At 40.9% G+C, this 27998-nt stretch overlaps 1 protein-coding gene across 2 annotated transcripts in view; it reads right to left on the reverse strand.

Annotated features, from left to right (window-relative positions):
• The window catches only part of LOC145406885 (uncharacterized), a 40594-nt gene that overhangs the window by 3982 nt on the left and 8614 nt on the right, over positions 1-27998 (reverse strand). Inside the window, exons 2-3 of one of the 2 annotated variants that reach the window (XM_080277999.1) lie at positions 25579-25936; positions 2387-2699 (exon numbers count right to left, since the gene is read on the reverse strand). In XM_080277999.1, coding sequence (XP_080134125.1) covers positions 2387-2699; positions 25579-25936 — 671 coding nt within the window. Of the gene's footprint in view, positions 1-2386; positions 2700-2838; positions 2952-25578; positions 25937-27998 lie in introns of those variants that run through there. The other variant, XM_080278000.1, reaches the window with a different exon arrangement.

The raw sequence follows: 27998 nt of genomic DNA on the forward strand, positions 1-27998 counted from the left end.
CGTCACTTTTGTCATCATCATTAGTCTCCTGTTTGTGATCATTTTCACCACCACCAACTACTGTACATCGGAAAGGCCTGTGGTATTCATCGTATGGTCTAGATCTTCGTCACTCACAAATGGTGGGCCATTTTTACGGTTTGTGCACTAAATTGTCCGTTATAACAAATGTTCACTCCCTACAAGGAAAAACACCTTACTACTTAAACTATTACTACTTACGGTGGGTGTGACAAACCCGTTGTCAAAGATGTACGGCAGTGCATATGTCGGGTGTGAGACGGCCAGACGCGTCACTTTGGGAATTTCCTATGAAGACAGTGTACCAACGGTTCCTCTCCTTGCCAGAGCAACTCATGGAATGAGGGTATATGGGGCACGCAGCGGCCTGGGACAATGACCCACGCGCAGGTCACGTAAACACAAGATAGCATCAAGTGTGACACACCCACATATACATTCTAGGGTAAAACATCTCTACCTTGAATACTGATTCATAGGTCGAGATTAACACTAGAATATGTTGCTAGTCACGAAGAAGTGCCATGGAAAGGACGTAACTCCACAGTAGTGTCTGTCATTCTGCCACGTGATATAGGCTGCAACAGGACGAAAAATCTACACCTCGCTGAGATGAACAAAGTATTGTGTGATATTCTCAAACAAGAGGATACTGGGGTGAACTGTGCAGAGTAAATCGGTAAAGAAAGTGCGTCACGAAATCTCCAGTCACAGTTTACAAGCGAAAGTGTTTCGTCAAGGGGTAGATTATCAGCCTTGGAGCGGTATTCTCGTGTGGTTAGGAAGCTCACCAACACCTCTTTCTTACTGGTTTATTTCTGATTCTGCCATGTAGCTATATTCTTGTGTGTTATTCGTGCAATCTATATCGATATTAAAAAGATATATGCAGCAAAAACATAGGCTATTAATGAGTAGTTTGGAAAATAAATCGTTAAGGAAGAGGTGATAGGAAGCCCCCTTGCTCAGCGGGACTGCTGCCCCTGGTAACTGATTGGATAAGATAACGTGAACAAATAAGCCACGTATTCTCGCTGGATAAGGAAGCTCCCTAACACCTCTTCCGTAGCGATTTATTTTTGGATATGGCTGGTTAACAACCTTCTGCAATTTATCTTTGCAGATTATGGCCGTACTGGGAGATTTAATATATCCTTAGCACTTCTTCGTGACTAGCACCAAAATCTAGTGTTAATTTAATGTTGCAGCTCAGGATTCAAATTGAAGAGATGGCAATTTCAGGCCAGGGAAGACTAGTTTTTTTTTTTTTTTTTTTTTTTTTTTTTTTTTAAGCAGGGACAAAACCAAAACACCCTAGATTATTGCTTTACCAGAAGAGTGGATAGCTACAACTCCAGGTAAATTCTAAACCAATATCAATACATACATACTGGCTTAGGGAACTCTCACAACACACACGCACATACATAAACTCACTCTCTCTCTCTGTACCACACACACACAAACACACTCACAATACAAAAGAGAAACTACATAACTGGAAAGAAAAGGAAAAGTCTAAAAATTAAGAGGTGATTTAAACCTTCCCGTGAGAGCATCAGAGTGGACCCAACAATAGACGAAACTGTGTAGCTTGTGCCCAAATAAATAAATGCACAAATAAAATGATAAAATAGTAATATAAGACGGACATTACATACTTCACATCCAGCACCAGTGGCGGTACACGACTTTGAGGTTATTATTATCGTGCCCTGGCGACTTATCTTTCAAAAGTGCGTCTGATTTCGTGTATGAGACGTATGTGATTCGTGTATAATATGTTCGTGTATAATAATATTCGTGTATAACATTCATGCATAATAATATGATTCGTGTATGATACGAAATCGGATGCAGTTTTGAATGGTAGGGTGGCAGGGTGCGATAATGACAACCTCAGAGTCGTGCGCCGCAACTATAGAGGTAAAATAATAATAATAATAACTAAAGGCCAAGGGGGAATCACACCGGCTGTGAGCCAATACATAGCTAGCACGGCTCAGAATGTGACCTTGGCCTTGACCTACTTTCACCAATTTCGAACTCGTATGAGATTTTCATGACTACTACACATCCTTAACAGTTTGTGATGATATCTTGAGCGGTTGCAAAGTTATCGTACTAACAGACACACAGACACAGATCATGACCCACTTACACCAATTTCGAACCCGTAGGAGGTTTTCATCCCTATGGCACACCCGTATAATTTTGTGATGATATCTTGAGCAGTTGCAAAGTTATAATGCTAACAGACAAACAAACTGAAAATAATACCAGCTTCACTACTGCAGCTGGTAATAATAATGAGAGAGAGAGAGAGAGAGAGAGAGAGAGAGAGAGAGCAATTAGGAATACTAACCTTATCCATAACCATAGCTCCAGCTTCCATCTGCCCCTCCATCATTTGTTTGAAAATCGGGAAGAAATCCTCATCTGCTATCCACCTCTCAATAAGAAGTGGCCAAGTTTTCTGCATGTCTTTGTTGGGCAGTGCTGCTTCCATGAGGACAGACGCAGCGTGTAGCCTACCGATCTCCTGCAGTACCAGCGTGGCATGGGGCACATCCATCCCTCGCCGCCTGTCATACATCTTAAATCCTAGTGGCCGTAAGTCTTCCAACAGTATTGCCTCCTTCCTTATCTCCAGACACGAGGCGAACCCCTTGGGAAACCTGATAGTGCCGTGGGTGACAGTTATTGGTTTTTTGTCCAATGGACTGATATCGTTTTGTCACGTTCAATATGACTTTCATAGAGCTTGCAAAAACCTGAAGACAATGTATCATCATAATAATAATAATAAATTCTTACCGTAGGTCTGTAATCCCGTGCTGTCTCAGGGCCTCATTAAGTTTGCTTGCTATTTCAATGAAGCACATCGATTCCTTCACAAAAATATCGTGTATCAAGTTCCCCATGGTGTCAGACTGAAACTGTGACAAAGGATGTGTTTGTTTAGCTACATAACTGGTCTCCTTCTCCTCCTCTCCGCCCTCTCTGTACCGCACCACCACAGCCGTCATGCTACTTGAATAGTTGTCCCCCTTTTTCGTGAAATCCTCCACCCTGAAGGAGACCAGGCTGGCAGAGTCCCCCTTGTCTGCTTTCAGTGTGGCCTTCACCAGCGCCTCCGTCACCAGCCATCGGTTGTCGGTGGTGGGCGCCGCAGACACTGAGGATGTGCATAATAAACGGTGATATTTATGTTGCCTTTCAAGTCACTGAAACATCTATAATAATAAATGCAAGTGTTTTTATGTTTGTTACCTATAAACTGGACTCCCTTAGGGTCTACCCACATATGATACATATTCTGAATCAGCATGATCCAGGGAGTGTTTTGGTATATAATTTATTAAGATTAATTTTATGTTGAAAAGTTAGATTAGGTATAGTGGCTGAAGGCACAATCAGCCCTCCACAGGAACTAGCCGAAAAAGCCCGACCAGAGGGCGGACCTTTTCAGCTAGTCCTCCAATAATTTGCCTAAGCAGCTTTATATGTTTTATATACACATCATGTTAACATTTGCCGTAATAGTAGTGGTAGTGGAAGTAGTGGTGGCAGTAGTAGTAGTAGCAGTCGTAGTAGTAGTAGTAGTAGTATGTGACAGAAGCAGTAGTAGTAGTAATAGTGGTGGTAGTGGTAGTAACAATAATAATAATAATAATAATAAACTAGGAAGCATTCAGAGAGTGCATACCTCCGCCAATGCGACTGCCATTGAAATGGATCCGGATCTGGATCTGTGGACATAGGACCAGGATCCGCCCCCCAATTTAATGAATTCTTTCTTGGTCCATGGCCCACATTTCCACAAAATTTCATTAAAATTAATTGAGAACTTTGGGAAATACTGTGTGGGACACTCCGGATCCGGATCCGCCCCCAAATTTAATTATTTCTTCCATGGCCCATGGCCCACCTTTTCACAAAATTTCATGAAAATCCGTTCATAGTTTTTTGAGTAATCCCGGATCCAGATCCAGATCTGCCCCCAAATTTAATAAAGTCTTTCTTGATCCATGGTCCACCTTTCCACAATATTTCATTGAAACTCATTGAGAACTTTTGGAGATATTGTGCAGCATACTAAGAACCCGGATCCGGATCCGCCCCAAAATTTAATAATTTCTTCCTTGGCTCATGGCCCACCCTTTAAAAAATTTCATCACAGTCCGTCCATAAATTTTTGAGTAATCCTGCTGACAGACAGACAAACAAAAATACAAACGCCAGGTAATACATACAACCTCCTCGGCGGAGGTAAATATCCATTACTTTCAAAACGCACAAGAAGAAGCGAGTAAACACCCACTCCCCACACCTGTTAAAAGGGTCAATCAATGACCTTTGCCCTGTGACCTTGACCTCCAGCTGAATGTTCTCATATTACATCACCAAACGATCTTTAAACCTGCATGTCTATCACACACACACACACACACACACACACACACACACACACAGGGCATCGTCGAAGACGTCCGTTACCGGCGCTCCATACCAGACCAACACGGCCAGAGGCATTACCTAAATAAGTATCTTTGAATGAGTCAAGCTCTGTACCAGGTTAGACTAAATGATTTTTCATTATTAAAAGGAAAAGAAATAATAAGTTTAAATAAGACTGGATCAAACAGAACATAGAACCACGAAGCACTGAGTCAGCTGGGTTTGTTTATACTACAGCAACACGGGGAAAGTGCATACTCTGTAAGTAGATACTCTGTTCATTTAGTATTACAAAATGGATACATACTTCAGTAAAACAAATTTGGAAAAGAAAAGGGATAAAAGTAAAAAGCAAAATGATGATTTCTACCAAGAACTAGTTGAAGTGGAGACTCACAATAGACTGGTTGAACGTGTACACAAACTAGAAATGGCTTTCAAAAATGAAATGGATGAAATAAAGAAGCAAATGCACTTGCAAAAGGAAGAGATAGAAAAACTAGGAAGGGAGGCCAATAAGTAAGACACAACCAATCAGTGAACTAACAGTGGAATTGAGTACGCTTAGGAAGAAAGTGAGTGAAATGGGAAGTACAGTAGTCAATCACGAGAGTGTTATGGAAGAGTTAAAAAATGACACAGAGACAATTAGACAAGCAAGCAGTCTTATGGACCAGAGCAGTGATATTGAGGAGAAGATAACACAGGTGAATGAAGCTGTGCAAAGCTACAAAAATGATGTAGAAACCACGTATGCTGAAATGGTGAAAGTAAAGAAAGACTTAGAAACAAGGGTGGAGGAAAAAAGCATTAAAAAGGAAGTGAAAAGAATAATCCAAAACAATCCAAAGTTAGTCAGAGATTCAGTAGAAATAAATAAATCAATAGTAATCACTGGTATAGAAGAGGAAGAAATTAAAAACAAAATCACTAGAGACAAAAAGGAGATGGCAAATGTATTGAGCTTACTGAAAGAAGTATCAGAGGAAATCTGTAGTAAAGACATAGAGGAACACAAAAGGTTAGGGAAATACGAGAAAAGCAAGACAAGACCTCTACAGGTGACTTTCCAGAGTGTAAACACTGTGGAAGAGATACTAAAAAATGCAAAGAATCTTATGGAAAAAGAGGAGTTCAAAAATGTAAGGATAAAAAGATGCCTAACACAAGAGGAACTGGAATTACTGAAAGAGAAAAGGGAGGAAGCAAAAACAAAAAATGAGGGAAGATCAGAAGAGAAGAATTTTTTTTTACAAAGTAATAGGATTGCAGGTACGAAAGTGGTACACAAACAGGATGGAAGAAAAAGGAGGAAGTTAGTAGAACCATGTCATGGCAAGTATATAAACAAGATGATAAAGTTGATGTACTCAAATGTGGATGGAATGGTATCTAAATTACTAGAGATGAATGATTATGTCAGAGAAAATGAACCACAAATAATATGCCTAACTGAGACAAAATTAACACCAAGGATATCCAATGACATACTAAACTTAGAGGAATACAATATATGGAGAAGAGACAGAAATTTAAAAAAAGGAGGAGGAATTATAATATTAACTAAGAAAAATCTAAAAGTCAAGGAAATAAACCTAGATATACCTAGAGGGGGTGTGAGTTGGGAGCAGGGTAGTGAAATGGCGGGGAACAGGGCGACTTGGAGGCGATTTGTTTGTGGCCACCCCAAACGGGATTGAGGCGTCTGGCAATAGATAGATAGAGATAGACATACCATCACAAGTAGAACTGATTGCAGTAGAGATCGACACATCTGAAGGTAAAGTAATTGTAGCCAATTTATACATGCCACCCAGATCAAGCACATAGGAAAGAGACGAATATGAGGACCTGGCAGAGAGTACAATTCAGAGTATAAGATCCTTGCTACATAAAATGGAAGAGAAATCGGAAAGAATTATACTAACTGGGGACTTCAATACAAATATAAATTGGAATACTCCAGATATAAATAGCCAAGAAAGCTGTTGGGACCAAAAGCTCCTGGATCTCGTACAAGAGTTTTTCTTAACGCAACATGTGAGGGAAACCACTAGAAAAAGAGGACTTGATGTACCTTCAGTGCTAGATCTAATATTTACTAGGCAAGAAAATGACATTGACAGTTTAATATATCACCCTCCACTCGGCAAAAGCGATCATGCAGTACTAAATTATAACTTCAGGATAGCATATGACATAGTAAACAGCAATGACAGTTACAAAAAGAGCCTAAACTATAAAAAGGAAATTATCAAGACCTAAAGAAGTATTTCTTAGAAGTTGATTGGGAAAATGAGCTTAAAGGACAAGATTTAAATGCTGTATATAAAAAATTTTGTGAATTTTATGAAATAGGAGTCCAGAAGTACATCCCACAGCACAAAGAAGCAGATAAGAAAATACAGAAATGGTTCAATACTGTCACGAATCAATTCGCGACATTTCCCTTTTGTGAGAAGCCACGAACTATTAGTGGAAAGCTCACTGTGTATCGCTCAGTTAACCGTTTCTCTCTCCATTTCGGAGTATACTTTTCAAAACATTCGTCACTTTCAAAAGTGACCGATTTAATGCACGTCACTAAGTGCTCTACTGAGCAATACAATTGTTTCTTTATCGTTCGCCTCTGCTTGCCTAAACCGTTAGCCACGCCTTCTTCTGGTGGCTTGTGCGTCCTGCCTATACATTATTTGAATTCAGTCTAGTGTTTGCTGTGACGGAGAGAGGTCCTGTGCCAGCAGTGTGAGAGGTCAGCTAGTACCCAAACTCCACTTCACAGTTAATCCAGTCCTCCCACCCCCCGGGTGATATATAGCATTCATCGACCGGTATTTCCTTTTGTATAATCCTAGTTTTAAGAGCTTAGTTAAGGTGTTTTTCCTAGGCGTAAGTATTTAGCTTTTATGAGAGTGAGTGCGTCTCATTAATTTGATTTGAATTGTAACGTTAAATTTATTTTTTGTAATCAATAAATTTAACAGTTCTTTTTCTTGAGCTAAATGTAAAGTAAAATCTTGTTTCATTTCTCCAAATTAAGCTTATTTTCCATATAGCTCCTAGCTTGCATAAACGTTTTACTATTCATAACTGGTAATTAGACCAGTCTTGTTGTATTAACTTAAAATCCGTTGTGCCATAGGAGTTAATGCATCAGCAAGGACCTGATTATTATTATTAGTATTAGTTATTTATTGTCAGGGGTGAAGTAACTTTCTCCAGAGGCTAACAGTACAGTAATTCAGCAATTGTGAGTAATTAGTCTCTGCTGTGTACTGTTGAGAAAGTTTATAAATTCTCGTTCTCAGAGAATCGTGCTAAGCCAGCGTAAAGTAATCGTTGCTTGATGTAGCAAGACAATCATTGTCCCTGCTTTTTAATATTATTGAATATTAATATCAATTAAATAATATTTAAGCATTTATATCAAAATTACACCGTGATATTATAAAAACCCCGTGACAATTGGCGACCTCATTCCAGGATATTAACTCCTAGCTCTAAAGCTATTCACGAGATAGTGCTCACTCATTCATATTTAGGTATTTATCATTAAAGTTTATAGGCACAAGCTTACTGGTGTTTACCCTTAATTTAGCAAGTGAATTTTGCTTTATTAATCAATAGAATACGTACCTCTAGTTTATTTTTGGTAACGCCAGACGATTTTATTCGCTCCTGGGAAGTCGCCGTACCCATTGTGTTTATTATTGAGTCTTCCCAGTCATTTACATTTTTATTTATTCTTTGCCAGTTAACTGGATAAGACTGGTCACCACTAGCTTGTGTCTGTACTCTTTACTTGTGTTTATTAGTATTCGTCGCTAAGCAGTCAGTACTCAATTTCGGTTTGCTTAATAAATTAGCGTCATGGCTACTACTGTATTTTTACAGGAAGCCAAAGATATGGGTCTTTCGGACCCAACCGAAATTAAAGAGTATATACTCTCACGGCATAATCAGGAGCAGCAGCGCGAGAATGATGCCCGTGAAGAGAGTAAGATTCAGCGCGAATATGAGCGAGAACAGCGTGCATATGAACAAGAGCAGCGTGAGAAAGAGCGCGAACACGAGTTAGAAAAAGAGCGAGAACAGCGCGAATACGAGCGTGAACGACATGAACGCGAGCGAGAACAGCGCGAATACGAGCGTGCCGAACGTGAGGCACGAGAAAAACATGAACTTGAAGTGATGAAGCTCAAGCGAGATTCCTTGGCTTCAGATACATCTGGTGCAGTTGGTCAAAGCTCCACGAGCGTTCTCCCTGCACATGTCCTGGCGACCCCACGCATCAAGCTTCCTTCATACAAGGAAAGCGAGCGAATCGAGCCGTACATAGCCCGTTTTGAGGACATGGCAGACATGTATCAACTGGATGAGGCAGCTAAGCGGCTTCAGTTTCTTAGCCTATTTGAGGGCCCTGCCCTCGATATTCTCCACAGAATTCGTGGAGACAATCTCACATATGAGATGATGAAAGCTGCACTCATTAAGGCGTATGGTCTCACAGTAGACGACGCCAAAGTTCAGTTCATGCGAGCTCGTCTCCAAGACAAGGAGACAGCTGTTCAGTTCCTTGATCGTCTCACAGCTTACTTAAATGAGTGGATGGAGAAAGATGAAACTCCTTCCACGCGTGAGGGGATAATTGACCTTATGCTGCGTACACAGCTAGAGAGGTCGTGGCCTGCTGAGCTCATAGCACAGCTTAAGATCTGCCAGGTGAAAGATGCCAGCCAAATGGCAGAAAAGGCTGATGCATTCTTTACTGCATACGGGTATCAAGCTCGTAAGCAAAACACCTGGAGCAGAAAAGATACTGCCAAGTCTGGGAAGCCGTCTCAGACTGAATCCCAGCACCAAGGCCGTTCTCAGAGTAATGGCCAAGGTCCAAAACCACAGAAGGACCAGGGGCAAAATACACAGCAGCCTGCTTGGAAGCGGTACAACAAGTACCCTAACCAGCAGCAGTATCAGCCACGTAACCGACCGTCGGGACAAACTTTTTCACCACCAGCTCAAAAGAGGCAGGAAGCGAATGCAGCCTTCATTCCTCAGCAGCAGCACGGTGGTCACGTCCCTACCAGTGTGGGTACTTCCCCACAGTTCACTAGTCCCACAGTGACAGTGAACCCCTCTCCACAGATGGCCAATGTTCCATCTTCCCAATATAATTCACAAGGCACAATGTTTGCCACATCAATTCAGCAGCCTCATGAGTGGCTAGCTGCTTCCTCCACAGGCCCTCCCACAGGTGACAGTACCTTCCTTGTTCAGCCAGGGTTTGTGGGAGGCATTCCTGTGAAGGTCCTGAGAGACAATGGTTCCTCAGGTTGCTCTGTCAAGCAGAGTCTAGTTCGGCCTGAGCAGTATACAGGTCGACAGATCCATGCAAGCCTTATTGATGGATCAGTGAGATTGTTCCCTGAGGCATGTATCCAGGTGGCATCTCCATTTTATACTGGTATGACACTTGCAGTTGTCATGCCAGAACCCTTATTTGAACTCATCATTGGAAATATTAATGGAATCAAGGATAGTTGCTCCGATGACGCTACTCAGACTTCGGCTGCTGCGGTAACACGAGCCATGGCTGAGGCTCCAGATGGTGTCACCCCAGTGTTCATTGAATCGCCGCAAGATCTGATGTGTAGTCAACTTGTGCAAGAACAACATTCTGACCCAACACTTGCTGCCATGCGGAACAAACAAAAGGGTCGAGTGATTAAGTATTCACGGGGAGGTCGAGCCAAGTTCCTTTGCAAACAAGGACGGCTCTACCGTGAGTCACGAACACCCGAGGGCGAGGTTCGACTGCAGTTTGTCGTCCCCGCCAAGTACCGCCAAGCAGTGTTACAATGGGGTCATTGTTCAGCCTCAGGAGGTCACATGGGGAAAAGGAAGACCCAGGGCCGTATCCGAGCTGACTTTTTCTGGCCAGGGATGGGACGGGACATAGATAGTTTTGTCCGTTCCTGCAGTGTGTGCCAAAGTATCACCACTGATCAGGGACATGTCCTTCCTGTGCCGTTCATAACCACACCTGTAATCTCTGAGTCAGTTGAGAGACAGGGTAGTGGTGAAGTGGGTGCAGACCTGACGTCTCGCCCATTGGCCCCACAGGACACATTATGTCCAGGGCCTGTACATACATATTATGTACCGTAAATTAAGGGGGAAGCTGAGAGGCGACTTGTGGCTATGGAAGACCCAAGTTTGCACAAGGATTCTCAGCTTCCCGATACTAATATAAGTATTGTAGGTTAAGGGGGAAGTTCAAGAGAGAACTCCGCAGAGGCGACTTGAGGCTATGGAAGACCCAAGTTTGAACAAGGATTCTCAGCTTCCCGGTACTAATATAAGTATTGTATTGTAGGTTAAGGGGGAGTGAGAACTCTCAGCTTCCTGATACTAATATAAGTATTGTAGGTTAAGGGGGAAGTTCGAGAGAGAACTCCGCAGAGGCGACTTGAGGCTATGGAAGACCCAAGTTTGCACAAGGATTCTCAGCTTCCCGGTACTAATATAAGTATTGTATTGTAGGTTAAGGGGGAAGTGAGAACTCCGCAGAGGCGACTTGAGGCTATGGAAGACCCAAGTTTGCACAAGGATTCTCAGCTCTCCGATATTAATATAAGAACTGTAGGTTAAGGCACAGGTTGAGGACCCGTGTGCAGTTCGAGGCTATGGAAGACCCGAGTTTGCACAAGGATTCTCAACTTGCCGACCATAATCGTGTGCTATAATTAATGGCGACCTCGAATGTACGTCGTAGCACTGACTGCTAGGCAGAGAGAGTAATGGTAACATGATAAAATTTTGTCTCGTTGACACTTTTGATGCTCCACCTCAATTGGTTTTACAGGTTCAGCAATGGGTGTAGCAGTTTTGCTGTGCGGGCCAGCTGATCGTCTGCCGCACGCTGCCGCCTCTTCTCTGCCTTCGTCGTCGCCATATTATTATTTACTGTGTCATTTTACACGTAGGTACAGTTACACTACAACTGTCACACCTACACCGTGTATTACATACACCACGCTACACAACAATTAGTTGTCAGTGTAAATGTAGCGAATTTTCGCTCAGTTTGACCTGAGTACAGGATTTTCACCGTCGTCATGGAGTTTTTCCCTCAAGCTTGCTTCTATTAACGTAAATACGAGTTTTTTTTTTTCGCTCACTGGCGACTGCGACTTTCTCCTGTAGCAGGATAGCACACACACCACAGTGTGAATCTTGTGCGAATGACTTAGGATGTGTACATATATATATATATATATATATATATATATATATATATATAATATATATATATATATATAATATATATATATATATATATATATATATATATATATATATATATATATATATATATATATATATATATATATATATATATATATACACAAATTTTTTCCCATAAGGAAAAAATTTAACTTTGTAAGGGCGTAATGTCACGAATCAATTCGCGACATTTCCCTTTTGTGAGAAGCCACGAACTATTAGTGGAAAGCTCACTGTGTATCGCTCAGTTAACCGTTTCTCTCTCCATTTCGGAGTATACTTTTCAAAACATTCGTCACTTTCAAAAGTGACCGATTTAATGCACGTCACTAAGTGCTCTACTGAGCAATACAATTGTTTCTTTATCGTTCGCCTCTGCTTGCCTAAACCGTTAGCCACGCCTTCTTCTGGTGGCTTGTGCGTCCTGCCTATACATTATTTGAATTCAGTCTAGTGTTTGCTGTGACGGAGAGAGGTCCTGTGCCAGCAGTGTGAGAGGTCAGCTAGTACCCAAACTCCACTTCACAGTTAATCCAGTCCTCCCACCCCCCGGGTGATATATAGCATTCATCGACCGGTATTTCCTTTTGTATAATCCTAGTTTTAAGAGCTTAGTTAAGGTGTTTTTCCTAGGCGTAAGTATTTAGCTTTTGTGAGAGTAAGTGAGTGCGTCTCATTAATTTGATTTGAATTGTAACGTTAAATTTATTTTTTGTAATCAATAAATTTAACAGTTCTTTTTCTTGAGCTAAATGTAAAGTAAAATCTTGTTTCATTTCTCCAAATTAAGCTTATTTTCCATATAGCTCCTAGCTTGCATAAACGTTTTACTATTCTTAACTGGTAATTAGACCAGTCTTGTTGTATTAACTTAAAATCCGTTGTGCCATAGGAGTTAATGCATCAGCAAGGACCTGATTATTATTAGTATTAGTTATTTATTGTCAGGGGTGAAGTAACTTTCTCCAGAGGCTAACAGTACAGTAATTCAGCAATTGTGAGTAATTAGTCTCTGCTGTGTACTGTTGAGAAAGTTTATAAATTCTCGTTCTCAGAGAATCGTGCTAAGCCAGCGTAAAGTAATCGTTGCTTGATGTAGCAAGACAATCATTGTCCCTGCTTTTTAATATTATTGAATATTAATATCAATTAAATAATATTTAAGCATTTATATCAAAATTACACCGTGATATAAAAACCCCGTGACAAATACAGAATGTAAAAAATCAAAAGAAAGAAGAGATTTGTTGTGGAATAGATACAGAAGACACAATAGTGAAAGGGCGTATAATAATTACAAACAGGCAAGAAACGACTATACAAGAATAAGGAGGGAAGCCCAAAAACAGTTTCAGGAGGATATAATAAATAAAAGTAGTGATCAACCAAAGCTGTTTTACAGCTATATCAGAAGCAAAACCAAAGTAAAAGATATAATACAATCCATTACGGACGAGGGAATCACTTATACACAAGAGAAAGATATTTGTGAAGCACTAAATAAGAATTTCCAATTAGTTTTTACAGAAGAAAAAATTTTTGAGAGGGACTATGTGGAACAAGCATGTCCACACATACTACCAGATATACAAATAGCAGAAAAAGTAATACAGGAGGAGTTAAGTAGATTAGACAGAGGAAAAGCAAGTGGTCCTGATGAAATTTCATGTTGGGTGTTACAAGAATGTGCAAAGGAGTTAAGTAAATCATTATTTTTAATTTTCAAGAAATCCTTGAGTCAAGGGAAACTACCTGATATTTGGAAAAAAGCAAATATAGTCCCCTTATTCAAGAAAGGAAATAGACAAAATCCTCTCAACTACCGACCAGTATCACTGACCAGTGTTGTAAGCAAGGTATTAGAAAAACTTATAAGAAAAGCTTGGGTAAATCATCTAGAAGAACACAGTATGATAACAGAAAGACAGTTTGGTTTCAGAAAAGGAAAATCATGTGTTACTAATCTGTTGAGCTACTATGACAGAGTAACAAACACAATACAGGAAAGGGAAGGATGGGTGGACAGTATCTATTTAGATTTCAAGAAAACTTTTGACACAGTACCACACCAAAGACTTTTATGGAAACTGTACCATCAAGGAGGAATTCGAGGCAAACTGTTTTGTTGGATGCAAGACTTTCTCATAAAAAGAGAAATGAGGACAGTACTAAGAGGAAACTACTCATCATGGAAAGAAGTGACTAGTGGAGTACCACAGGGTTCGGTGCTGGCACCAATCATGTTTTTAGTGTACATAAATGATATAAACAGTAACACTGGAAATGAGTGCTATCTGAATATGTTTGCAGATGATGCAAAAATACAAAGGAGAATTACTAGCACAGACTCTTGTAGGGAACTACAAGAAGAATTAAATAAACTTCATGAATGGAGTAGTACATGGCAAATGGAATTCAATGTGGACAAGTGTCATGTAATCAAGTTTGGTAAAAGTGGAAAAAGACCTGATTGGGATTATAAGTTAGGAAATAAAACCCTATACACATCAGAAAGAGAGAAAGACCTAGGTGTGATTATCAATAACAGACTATCTCCGGCTGACCACATCAGCGAGAAGGTACGGAACATGTATACACTGCTTGCAAATATGAGAATAGCATTCACATACATAAATGAAGACATGCTAAGAAGGATAATAACATCATTCATTAGACCAACCCTGGAATATGCATCAATAGTCTGGAGTCCTCATCTCAAAAAGCATATAGACAAGATTGAAAAAGTTCAAAGGGCCGCTACAAGATGGATACCAAGCTTAAGGGACCTAAGCTACGAAGAAAGACTAAATAAACTGAATCTACCAACACTACAGGAGAGAAGGAAAAGAGGTGACATGATAATGCTATATGTGCATATCAGGAAAGGAGAAAATAGACATAAATGATTACTTAACATATGGAGAAGCATCAGCAAGAGGACACTGCAAAAAACTGCATAAGAAGAGAGGTGATAAAGACGTAAGGAAATTCAGTTTCCCTAACAGAGCAATTGATCAATGGAATGCACTACCGAATGAAATAGTGTGTGCCAAAACAATTCACAAATTTAAGGATATGTACGATAAATATGGTTTAAGACACTGGACAGTACGAGCTTGACTCATTCCTGTAAAGATACAATTAGGTAAGAACAATTAGGTAAGAACACACACACACCAGCAGCTTGGGCCATCCTTAGTGTTGCCATATCCGAACAACGAAATTATGCTAGGGCAATGAAAAAAATTATGCTAGATTGAGCAATATTATTCCAAGTAAAAAACGAATTATGCGAACTTGAAGCTAAATGATAAAATTCTATATTTGTTCGTGTTACATATTAATTATTTATTGTGTTTACTATGAAAATATTTAATTGAACCCTACATAAGAGAATACATTTCCCTCTCTCTCTCCGAGCCTTGATGACACATAACTTTAGCTGAATAGAAACATTGCTGTTGTACCACTTACAAAAAGCTTTTGTTTTTCCTATAACTGATGAGCCACTTTCAGCCAGCCATTCTCGGCGAAAATTTTGATTGTAACTTTCTTTACTAGCTTCTTTTTTCTTCTCGGGTACGTCAGAATCATGGTCACTGCTATTCAGGAATCACTGCCAAATGAAGCTTTTGAAGTACTAGATCCTGGATCCTCTTGACAAGCTTTCTTCCTCTTGCTCGACATCATGAAATATATAGCTAGGTTATTGCATGGAGTGGTACTCCACTACTGGTGTAACTTTTTTTTTTTATTTAAAAAAGAATCAAAGAATGGCAGTCAACTGCCTCATGGTTTCTCATAGATGGTTGACTGAGGTACAGAGTACTCTCATAATATCGTTCTTAAGGTATCAGTATGGCAACACATTCGCCAATCAGCTACCCGCCCAGCTCTCTCTCTCTGATTTATGGCTTTTATAAAATTATTCCCAAGTTATTCCATTCCGTTCTGAATTATGCTATAACCTGTAATATGCTAAAAAATATTCGACTCGAAAGTTTGATCAGAATCATGCTAAAAGAATAAAATTATGCTAGATATGGTAACACTGGCCATCCTCCCGCGCATAAAATATCGCTACCTGAGTTCCTTGTGGGGCGCTGTTTACTGACCACTGTGTATACAAGGCGGATGTTTAGAGGTAATATGCAAAATAAATCGCAAAGACAAAGGTGCTACGAAGTCCAAAATGCCACTTACAATACATCCGTTAGTATTTACATTATAATTTATTCTGCACATTATTTTCTCGACAACCAGAGGGACGCCTTCACGTGGTGGCACTGATATAACCAGGCGGCTCAACTGCTCAGTTATACATACGTCCCTCAACTACTTCTCTATCCCACAAATGGAGGATGGGGAACTGCAGGAGGGGATTTCAAGCCTGTAGTCCACTGGGTTCTTATTTCAGATGAACCTGGGGCTACAACAACAGAAAGCTACTACCACTACCACCACAACTAGTACTATTCCTACCACACTATTACTATATACTACTAGTACTACTGCTACTCGACAACCGGAAACCCTGATATTCCCGCCCCTTGCCTTCGCCAGAATAGCCGCCAGCAATCGGTCGAATCCCCCTCCTAACCCTCCTTCCCTTGCCCTTCCAGCTAAAAGAAATATACAGTATTTTCATGTATATTTTCCTCTCGTGGCTACTTTTTTTTTTTTTTTTTTCGGAAATGACGAGAGATTTGGAAAGATTCTACGCCTCCGTACTTCCCGCCAAAATCATGCCTGTGTCACTCCGCCGAAACAAACTGCGTCATGCAGCGAAGGAATTTTAAGTTTATTTAAGAATCCATCCCTAGTATTCATAAAAATACTTACGACCGGTTCAATATCGTAACTGTACTTTATTCACCATCACTTGGCCCAGATTTCCGCATTTTGTATCTCGGATCAGGTAGCTCTTAGCAGAACTGGAAAATACCGCAGTATCAAGTTGCGTCATTTCCTGATCGCTTCATCGTGACTTGCATGATATTTCAGGGTAAATCGATTGTTACAGCTCAGCACTGGAGACGAAGAGATGGTTATTTCAAGTTAATGTGAAAATAATAGATGGATCGTATTTATCAACTCTCCTTCGAACTATAGGATTGTTTGTGTTTACGTTGCTCTCCGCTTGCGCAATTCCATTCACAACCAAACTGAAGTGAGCAGTAACGTGTACAATACGTAAGAACAACACACATCCTTATTATACTCAAATTTCTGCAGACGTTACACATTCGCGCCGTGATGTGACGTAGCCTATTTCGGTTCCCAAATAACTAATGTACTTACTCTTAAACTAGTAGCAGTGAGAGATCGCTATGCACAACCTTATACGTTCACGGCTCCAATGACAATGAAAAGCTGAAAGCACATCCAGCCCGCTGCACATCAAGGCCGTAGATGAGGAGGACAGTTGCCGAGTGTGTCTTTTTCGCCGGTAATTCAGCTGTCATTGAGGTGTTGCAGTTCCTCTTCCTTGGCGATTTATCTCTCCTTTCACTTCTAAGTCTCTAGTAGCCTATGTTGCCTGTATCGACTTAATATCGTCATAATTTGTAACAGTCACTTGCAGGAGGGTATTGAGGCGCAACAAGCAAAATAAATCGCTAAGGAAAAGGCGCTCTGAATCTCCAAGCACCTTTGAGGCTAGTGTTCAAAGGTCGGATCTCATCGACATAAGAGATTTCCTAGCACGTCTTCCTCAGCGATTTATTTGTGCATAACAGCTTCTTATTCCCTTGTACGTTATATATCTGCTTATATCGACAAATAGTGAATACTTTACCTACAAAAATATATAAACGTAGAGATGAAGACGTAAACTGAGGAAGACGGGCGAGGGAGCCTTCTTAGTCCACGAGTAAACACGTCAGAGTTATATATTTTACAGTGCATTCCCCCAGAGAAGTCTCCGTACATTTTTCCGCCATAACATTTTGAAACTGGAAGAAATTATGAAATATTCTCCACTCACTTACTAATGTGAACGACTATTATTTCCAGTGTTGCAGTAATAAGATGCAAGATTTTATAACGTATTACAGTGTGCTTTCGAAAACATTTGCCTAACTAAATTTTAGAAGGGCAACAATCCTCGCTGTGAAACCATCGATCACCGTAGTATTGCACAAGCGCTTATCAGGCTTCCCAGTACATGGACACGCTCTGACACTAAACTTGACATGTCCTGCTTTGACATCCCGGGCATGCCCATGAGAACGAGGATAAAAGTAAATGTGTCAAAGAGGACAACTCTATGACCTTCGTGTTAACAGAGCATCCCTCCTCTTACACCCACATCCAGATGCAGCTGATATAATGATTAAACTGAAATGTAGCCGTAGCACCACTGCAAGTGTTAAAGCTGAAGAGGGTGCTTTTGTGGAAAAAAAAAAAAAAATCCTGAGATCATTGAACTGATTTGTGTTGCCCGATTTCCGAGAGGACATCATGCCTAATCACTTCTGGGACATTGTTGATGAAGTGCATTGGAAGTGGAACAAAACTGGCAAACAACAAATACCTACCCTAGTTTTTGAAAGATGTTAATTTGCCAGTGCAGCCCAGGGAGGCACCAGTATCGGCCCATAAACCAAGACGTGGGGAAGTACCTACACAGTGGCCTCAGTGTACTTCAGCTTAATCCTGAGGACACACAGCATAATGTGGTAAAATCAAGCCAAGACGTTGACTGCTGGCCTGGAAAGCCTTATTTGTCTGTCATTACCCATACCCATCCGCAGCACCTGTTAAAACGAGTGCAGTCTGATGAAATGTTGGGCAGTGAGGGATAATTACCACAGAAGTAAGGGTACCCGTCTAAAGAACAAATTTGGTGTGTTTTACTACCACAGAAGTATGGGTAACCGTCTAAAGAACAAATCTGGTGCGTTTTACTACCACAGAAGTAAGGGGCCTGTCTTAAGAAGACAAATCTGGTGTTTTAGCTGCCCGTGCAACACGTAACAGCAGGCAGGAATCCCGCCACTGCAACCACCAAAAATATGTTTCGGCTGTATGGATTTCTCAACTAGTCACTAATATATCAGCTTGGAACCCCACAGCTGATCACCAATTTATATATCAGCTGAGTCGTGACCTCACAGTTTATAAGCAAGGTAACGTTGCTCCTGGTCGAAGTTACTTCCGGCTGACACACTCCACCAAAACGTCTTCTCACACACTGGAGATGGTGGGAATCGGTGTAGAATCCTGTTGAAGGAACTTAGAAGGTAGCGTGTGCAGGTGAACTGAAACTGAGCAAATTAAATCTGTCTTTATTGGCCACAGAAAGATACAACTGCGACACTGAGAGGGCTCAGAGTTATACGTCCCTCTCGTTTGAATGATAAATGCGTTCTGCCTTAGCTGGCCGCCATCCCCTCTGGGTGTGGCGCCGAGTCAGCTAAATCAGAGGTGCTAAACCTCCACAGACAACTGGGATTTATACATGAATAGAAGCATCATAACTATACCATGTACATTATACACCTCAATAAAATAGTATTGATTACATTAAAGTATACCAACAAGGCAAATATTCCCCCCAAGACTTTAAACATATATACAGTTCATATTTCTCTATCGCCTTCCCTTTACTCTAGGTTTTGATTAAAAGATGTTCTGACTGCGCATCCTATCCCAAGCCACACTTTACAGTGAAATGGCGTTTGTTTGTTTATCATTCATACTACGTTGCATATTGTTAATTGAATAAACAACTTTATATGCAACAATAGTGTGAAACTACAACTAGTCATGGGGAACAATATTGGCACCGGAACAAACAGTGAGTCTGCTAGCACCAGATGGCATCCTCCTTATATTTTTATGAGGATATACCTTATATGCTCATATTATTATAAGGGAATAATATTCTAAACTCACTGCTGATATGATACAAAAAGTCCGTTTGCCGTCTGGTTCCTGGGAAAGGTTAAGAGCAGGACGAGAAAGCTAAGGAGTGATGATAGAGGCGGGATTCTCAAAGGTATTTACAATGAGTTCCCTGTCGTATCCATTATCATATTATTATTATTATAATTATTATTTGAAAGAAGGACCAGGAAAGCAGTGTTCAAAACATTTCTATGACCAGTATTTTGGTCGCTTGAGGAGGCTTCCTAGCACCCCTTCCTCAGCTGTTTATTTTTGGATATGGGTGGTTAATAACTTCCTTTCTTTTCAATTGGTACTTCAATGGTCACTGCTCCTCTGAACTGTCTGCTTACATCCCTCCACCACCAAGGCGGGCGCGTAGCACCCGTCTAAAATAGTAACAAACTCTCATTCCTTTTCTGTCCAGCTTTCTAATGCAAGATTTAACCGTTGCTCACAGTCCTTCATGAATACAACAGGTTAACTCTGGAACTATCTCCCTCTGTCTGCATTTCCTACTGCCAATGATCTCCAGTCTTTCAAAAGCAGTGTATCCAGGCATTTCGAAATGAACGGATTTTGAATTTGACTCTCTGCTATCTTGTTTTTGTTTTTTCTTGGAGGAAACAATTTGCAGGTTCCTGGCCTTTGATTCTTTCTTCAATGAATTAAAAAAAAATAGTATTGATATACTGTAGTTCATATTAATAACAAACAAGAGGATATCGAGGCAAACTCTTCAGAATATGTTGTCATATATTTACTGGTATACATGTTAACTAGTCTTTTTTACTCGTGTAGAGATAACAGTTGGGTAGATGCAGTATTCATGACAAAAATGCACTTTTAATTTCAATATATAAACATTTTCTTAAGTCATCACTACCATCTCAATACGCATACATTATTCCTTTTTTATGTGTGCTGTTGTTTGTTATTTATCTAACTATCCACAGCCAGACGCCTCAAACCCGTAAAGGGTGGACACAGACAAATTGCCTCCACGTCGCCCTGTCCCCTGCCATTTCTCTGCCCTCCCCCCATCTTACACCCTCCTGTCAAATGACATACAGCTTATGTCCCCCTGTTAAGTTACGCTGGTATAATTCCAGCTTCCATCATTTCGTCGAACATGTCAAGCAATCGAGGTCTCAACAGTCCATCAGACCTCTCACTCATTTTCAGCATAACGTCTTTTCTTTCCTCAGAAAACTTTTCTATACTTTCATCCGTGATGTTCATCATGTCAGCAACGTCTTCAGGTTCACTTAAGACAATTGGAATAAGGAATAACCCAAACAAACAGCCGAAGAACATCCGGCGCCGAAACTCTTCTTGAAGCTCTTGAAGTGTGAAGGGAACAGGAAAGTCAGCATCGGCCAATACCCCACTGAACGAATCATAGTAGGTCTTGAGGAACTCCTGCAGGTTGTCTTTACGAACAGGGCCATTGAAGCTGGAGTACAAGAAGTAGTTAAGGTCGATAGCGGGAGAGACTTTTCGCATAACCTGCAGGTCCACCAGCATCACCTCCACGGGTTTACCATCATCATCATATCTGGCGGGCACAAGATGAACAATTAATGTGGGGTTTTATATGTGTCAGTAAGTACTTATGACTGACTGGGTGACCGCAGATAGAAAAAAAAAGTGTGAATAAGAGTTGCAGAATGATCCTTTCCAAGTAATACTGCGTCAGTGAATGAGGATAAGTGTGAGCACAAACAATCAAGTGAGTGAGAATGATAAAGAGCAGATGAAACTGAGACTGAGGGATACATATCTGGTGAGTTCAGCGTGTGTGAGAGAAATCATGAGCATGAATGTGCATGAGACAGAAAGGGAGCGAGTGATAATGGTAGGTGGGAAAGGGTGTGAAAGAATTCCCCTTGTCTATTCATTCATTCATAGGGCTGGATATGGTCTGGTCAACGAGGATGGGGGGCTGACAGGAGATTGGGTTTCGACAAGGTGAGAGGAGGAGTCTGCCTGCCAGGTGGCTATGGGCTTGATTGATCTTCTTCCAACTGCCAGCGAGGCATGGTGGCAGCCACGTGAGTTTTGCCCACACCTTTGGCAAGGTGGGCACACCTACACTCAGTGGAGGCAGACACCTACAGTATGAGCGGGCGATCAAGGCGCATCCAATGTAGGTGAAGCAAGTGCGATGTGGCTGGTTCACGTCCCAGCTGGTAATGAGTGTTGGAGCTGTGTGGGTGCATTTGTACACGGCACACCTGTCCACGCAGCTTTTACGTGAGTGATGTGGGTGCACCTGGTTGTGTTCCAAGGACTACACTGGAGTCTTTTGTAAGTCAGTTCAAAAACGCTACTACAAAAACCGCAGATTCCACTGGGATACTTGCATGACGACCCGGAAACTTGGAGAGAAAATTAAAGGTATGTAAAGGGACAAGAAATACTCAGAATGATGATGATGACTGAGGAGTTGTACTGAATCAGGAGCACCGTGGACGGCACATGAAGAATGAACACTAGCTCCAATTCTTTTGGTTCTTTTCTGCAAGAGTTGTCCCAGCACTGCCTTGTACACCCAACATCTACATTCCGTGGTGTTTACGATTATGGAACACCCAATTGAGCATCTATTTTTTTTTTTTTGGGGGGGGAGGGACCCAAATGCTAATCAGCTGCTTCCTGTCTGTTGCACGTATACTTAAAAGTGTTTGATTCCAACAGTCATAAGATTCTGCTTTGGGGTTGCTGCAGTTTGCCAGTTAATCAACGAATTTCAAAATACTCGGATCCCCTCTAAATACTGACCAATATCATCGAGACACTTTCCTATAGCCTATCATCCTCAAAAGAACCATGAGGCAAGGTTGGTAGTATGAAAATTCAGGACTTCAACTTCGTGGACATCCCTTAATAATAATAATAAAGATGATGATGATGATAATGATGATGATGATGATGATGATGATGATGATGATGATGGCGAGGACTACGACGATGATAATGATGATAATGATGACGACAACGACGATGACGATGATGATGGTGACGATGATGATGATGATGATGATGATGACGACGACGACGATGACGATGATGATGACGACAACGACGATGATAATGATGATGATGATGAAGACGACGATGATGGCGACGACTACGACGATGATAATGATGATGACAATAGCAGTGATGACAACGATGACGATGAAGGTGTTGATGATGATGAAAATGACAACAACGAAGACGATGATGATGGTAACGATGATCCCGATGCTTCGTACCTGAACAAAACATTGTTGTTCCAGCAGTCCCCGTGTGTTAAAACTGCAAACTTGGAATCCACATGAAACATCTCCAAAAATGTATCCATAGTAGCCTCCTTGGTGTCCCTGATCCACTTCGCCACGTTCTCATAATTCGGGACCTCGAGGGAGAAAAAATATATTACTGGGAAGAATTACATGTTTTTTTTCTGTCACTGAGCTTCATAAACAAAAGCCGCATATGTACGAAAATCTAGGTCAAGTTAAAGTCACGAAGAAGTGCTATGGAAAAGATGCAGAGATGTAGTATTGTTTTTTGTTATTCCTCTCCCTGAAGTACGGAAAAAATATTGTATGAAAATCTATGCCAATTTAAGATGAAGAAATTATAGCCACAGACACACAAATATACCCACTTTATCTTGGCCTAAAACTGGCATCTCTCAATCTTGAATACTGATTTACTGGTACAGATTAATGTTAGAATATGTTGCTATACTCATTTTACTTCAACTTGGCCTAGATTTTCGTTCTCTTCGGCTTATTTCCCGTAGCTCAGTGGCAGACAAAAGACAATGCTACGGCTCTGCATCCTTTCCACAGGACTGTACCGTGACTAAGACCATGTTTTTGTGCTAATCTATTGCTACAACTCAGCATTCAAGACGGAGAGATAGCAGTTTTAGGCCAAGTTAGAGTAAAAAGAGTATAGTCACGAAGAAGTGCTATGGAAAGGACGTTAACTCCACAGCACTGTCTTCGTCTGTCACTGAGTTATATAGGCTGCTACAACAGGACGAAAATCCAGACCGGGTTAAGGTGAACAGAGTATAGTGTGATACAGTATTCTCAAACAAGAGGATATTGAGGTGAACTGCAGAGTAAATCGGTAAAGAAAAGGCGTCACGAAATTTCCAAAGCATAAGTGATACGTCAAGGGGTAGAATTATCAGTCTTGAGGCGGTATTCTCGTGTGGTTAGGAAGCTCACTAACAACTCTTCCTTACCGATTTAGTTTTGATTCTGTCACGCAACTATATTCCTGTGTGTTATTCGTGCAATCTATATCGATATTGGAAAGATATATGCAGCAAGAACATAGCACATTAATGGGTTGTTTGGAAAATAAATCGTTAAAGAAGAGGTGATAGGGAGCCTCCTTACTCAACGAGACTACTGCCCCTGGTAATTGATTGGATAAGATAACGTGAACAAGGCCTCATACTCTCATTGGATAAGGGAGCTCCCTAACACCTCTTCCTTAGCGATTTGTTTTTGGATATGACTGGTTAATATCTTTCTGTAATTTACCTACGTAGATTATGGCCAAATTGGAAGGGTTTATATATCACGAAGAGTAAGGTGTAATAAACAAAATAAATCGCTTAGAAAATGGTGTTAGGGAGCTTCCGATCACTGATAGGAAAATTCGTTGTACTTTTTAAATCTAATTTGGCTAAAAATTTTTCCCTTCGCAGGTTACGTAGCTCAGTGCCAGGAAAGGACTATACTACGGCTCTACAGTACATACTCTTTGCACTTCTTCGTGACTAGCACAAGAATTTAAAGTTACTCTAGTGTTGCAGTTCAGAATTCAAATTGGAGAGATGGATATTTTAGGCCTTTTTTTTTTTTTATTTATTTTTTAATGCAGGGACAGAACCAAAACACACCAGATTATCGCTTTAGCAGAAGAGTGGATGGCTACAACTCCAGGAAAATTTTAACCAATACCTATACATGCTGCTGTATGGAACTCTCACTTAAAACACGCACACACACACACAAACTCTCTCTCACACACACACACACACACACACACACACACACACACACACACACACACACACACACACACACACACACACACACAATCAAGACAAAATAAATAATAACTGGAAAGAAATGGAAAATAAGTGTAAAAAGTAAGAGGTGATTTAAACCTTCCAGTGAGAGCATCTGAGTGGCCCCAACAACAGACGAAATTGTGTAGCTTGTGTTCAGATAAATAAATAAATAAATACACAAATATTATGTTACAAAAATGTAATATAAGATCAACATTACATACTTCATTTCCAAAATTAGTAGTAGTAGTAGTAGTAGTAGTAGTAGTTGTAGTAGTAGTAGTAATAATAATAATAATAATAATAATAATAATAACAGAGAGAAAGAGAGAAGGGTAAGAGCAATTAGGAATACTAACCTTTTCCATAATCATAGCTGCAGCTTCCATCTGCCCTTCCGTCATTTTCTTGAAAAGCACGTGGATACTCTCATCCATTATCCACTTCTCAACAAGAATTGGCCAAGTTTTCTGCATGTCTTTGTTGGGCAGTGCTGCTTCCATGAGGACAGACGCAGCGTGTAGCCTACCCATCTCCTGCAACACCAGCTTGGCGTGGGGCACATCCATCCCTCGCCGTCTGTCATACATCTTAAATCCTCGAGGCCGTAAATCTTCCAACATTATTGCCTCCTTCCACTTCTCCAGACACGAGGCGAACCCCTTGGGAAAACTGACAGTGCCGTGGGACACAGTTTTTTGTTTAATAGATTTATATCGTTTTGCCACATTCAATATGACTTTCATTAACTAAAACATCATAGAACTTGTAATAACTGGAAAACAATTTAAATGTCAATAATAATAATAATAATAATAATAAATTCTTACCGTAGGTCCGTAATCCCATGCTGTCTCAAAGCCTCATTAAGTTTTCCTGCTATTTCCAGGTAGCACGTCGATTCCTTCACGAATGTATCATGTATCATGTCCCCCATGCTGAAAGTCTGGTCCTGAGGCAAAGGATGTGTGATTTTAGCTACGTAACTGGTCTCCTTCTCCTCTTCACCCTCTCTGTACCGCACCATCACGCCTGTCACGATACACGCATAGTTGTCGCCCTTGTTCGTGAAATCCTCCACCCTGAAGGAGACCAGGCTGGCAGAGTCCCCCTTGTCTGCTTTCAGTGTGGCCTTCACCAGCGCCTCCGTCACCAGGCATCGGTTGTTGGTGGTGGGTGCCGCAGACACTGAGGATGTGCATAATAAACGGTGATATTTATGTTGCCTTTGAGTTACTGTAACAGACCATCCTTAATCATAAATTGCCTAAGCAGTTCAATATCTGTTTTATAATTATACAGATCATGTTAACCTTAGTAGCAGTAGTAGTAGTAGTAGTAGTAGAAGAAGTAGTAATAGTGGTAGTGGTAATAGTAGTAGTAGTAGTAGTTGCAGAAGTCACAGTAGCAGTGGTGGGGTGATGGTGGTGGTGGTGGTGTTAGTAGTAGTAGTAGTAGTAGTAGTAGTAGTAGTAGTAATAATAATAATAATAATAATAATAATAATAATAACAAGCCAGTAGGCGATGATGGCCAGCTCTAAGTGGACCAAGCTTTGTTAGCGAGTGGAAGTGAGTTTCGACACTAAAAGTCATTTCTATATGGAGGTACTCCAGTGCAACATTCCACCCAAGAATCATGGCCCTTGCTTAATGATCTTTGGAACCTTAGCATTTCACGCAAGGAAGGTCTTAATTTTAGCGCTTTTCATATTTTCTGCACTTGATGACTTTTGACCCCTGACCTGGCTGAATTAGGTCATGCATGTACGAAGCAAATTTGTAGTACTCATTAACCTCTATAAGCATGCAAAGTTTCATTTGATTCCATCCACCCACTGTGGAGCTATGGATCTTGAAGTCTGTGGAATGGCCCTCAAGAGGTACAACCTCTAAGAGGTGCTGCCAGCAATTAGAAGTGAGTTTTGACACTATATGTCATTTTGGTATGGAGGTACTCCAGTGCAACATTCCACCCAAGAATCATGACCCTGGCTTAATAATCTTCGGCGATTTAGCATTTCACATGAGCATAGTCATGAATTTAGCTATTTTCATCATTTTTGCATTTGATGACCTCTGACCCCTGACCTGGTTCATGTAGCACATAGGTGTACAATAGAAAGTTGGAGTACTTGTTAGTAACTAAAAGCATGCTGTTTCATTCATTTCCATCAAGCTGCTGAGGAACTTGGGGGGATTTTTGAAAACCGGTACTGGTTGCTAGGGTCTCTGAGGCCAATCTTTGCAGAGTTGGCACTCGAAAACTAGAGAGAAGGGAAAAATAGATGGCACACTTCTGATAGGAAATGCCCTCAAGATTACACTTAAAGAAGTCAGAACATTCTATGCCCATTAGTAATGCTTCTACAGCTCAAAAAGTGAAAAGTAAGAAAACAACGGGTTTTCGGCGATAGACAACTACTCGTTGCCTAGCAACCGAAATCTTGCGGACACAACTAGGTCATAGGCTGGTCATTATGTCCAAGTCTGGTCGGAATCGGGTAGTTCTGAAGGGTAGGAGTGCCTGCCACAATTAAACAAGAAATAAAGAAGAGAAGAAAGAAAGAAAATGCAACTAATAATAAGGGCAGCATGGGCCTGGCCAATAATAATAATAATAATAATAATAATAATCAGATATTCATTACTTTCGGAATGCACAAGGGGCAGCGAGTGCAACACCCATGCCCTGAACTCGTTCTAATTGCCAAATATGACCGTTGCCCTGTGACCTTGACCTCCAGCCGATTGTTCTCCTATTACATCATCACCGAACGATCTTTTACATCCACTGACACACACACACACCCCACCCTACACCAGCAGCCAGAGCCATTCTCGCTGTGTATAATATACCACCAGCTGAGCTCATAATGGAGCGCTTTTTACGGACGACTCTTTAGACACAAGAATGTTAAGGCGTAATGTACAAAATAAATCGCACAAAGGTAGGCTACTACGGAGTCCAAAATGCCACTTAAAATACAGCCGTCAGTATTTACATTATAATATATTTCACAGATTATTTTCTCGACAACCAAAGGTGCTGGAGAGGGACGCCTTCACGTGGTGGCACTGATATGACCAGGCGGCTCAACTGCTCGGTTATACATACGTCCCTCAGCTACTTCTCTATCGCACAAATGGAGGATGGGGGACTGCTGGAAGAAAATTCAAGCCTGTAGCCCATTGGGTTCACATTCCAGATGAACCTGGGGCTACAACAAAAAAAACTACTATCGCCACCA

This window comes from Coenobita brevimanus, chromosome 71 (genome assembly GCF_032717465.1).
Source record: "Coenobita brevimanus isolate Jiangsu-jjx chromosome 71, ASM3271746v2, whole genome shotgun sequence".
NCBI classification, from domain to species: domain Eukaryota; kingdom Metazoa; phylum Arthropoda; class Malacostraca; order Decapoda; family Coenobitidae; genus Coenobita; species Coenobita brevimanus.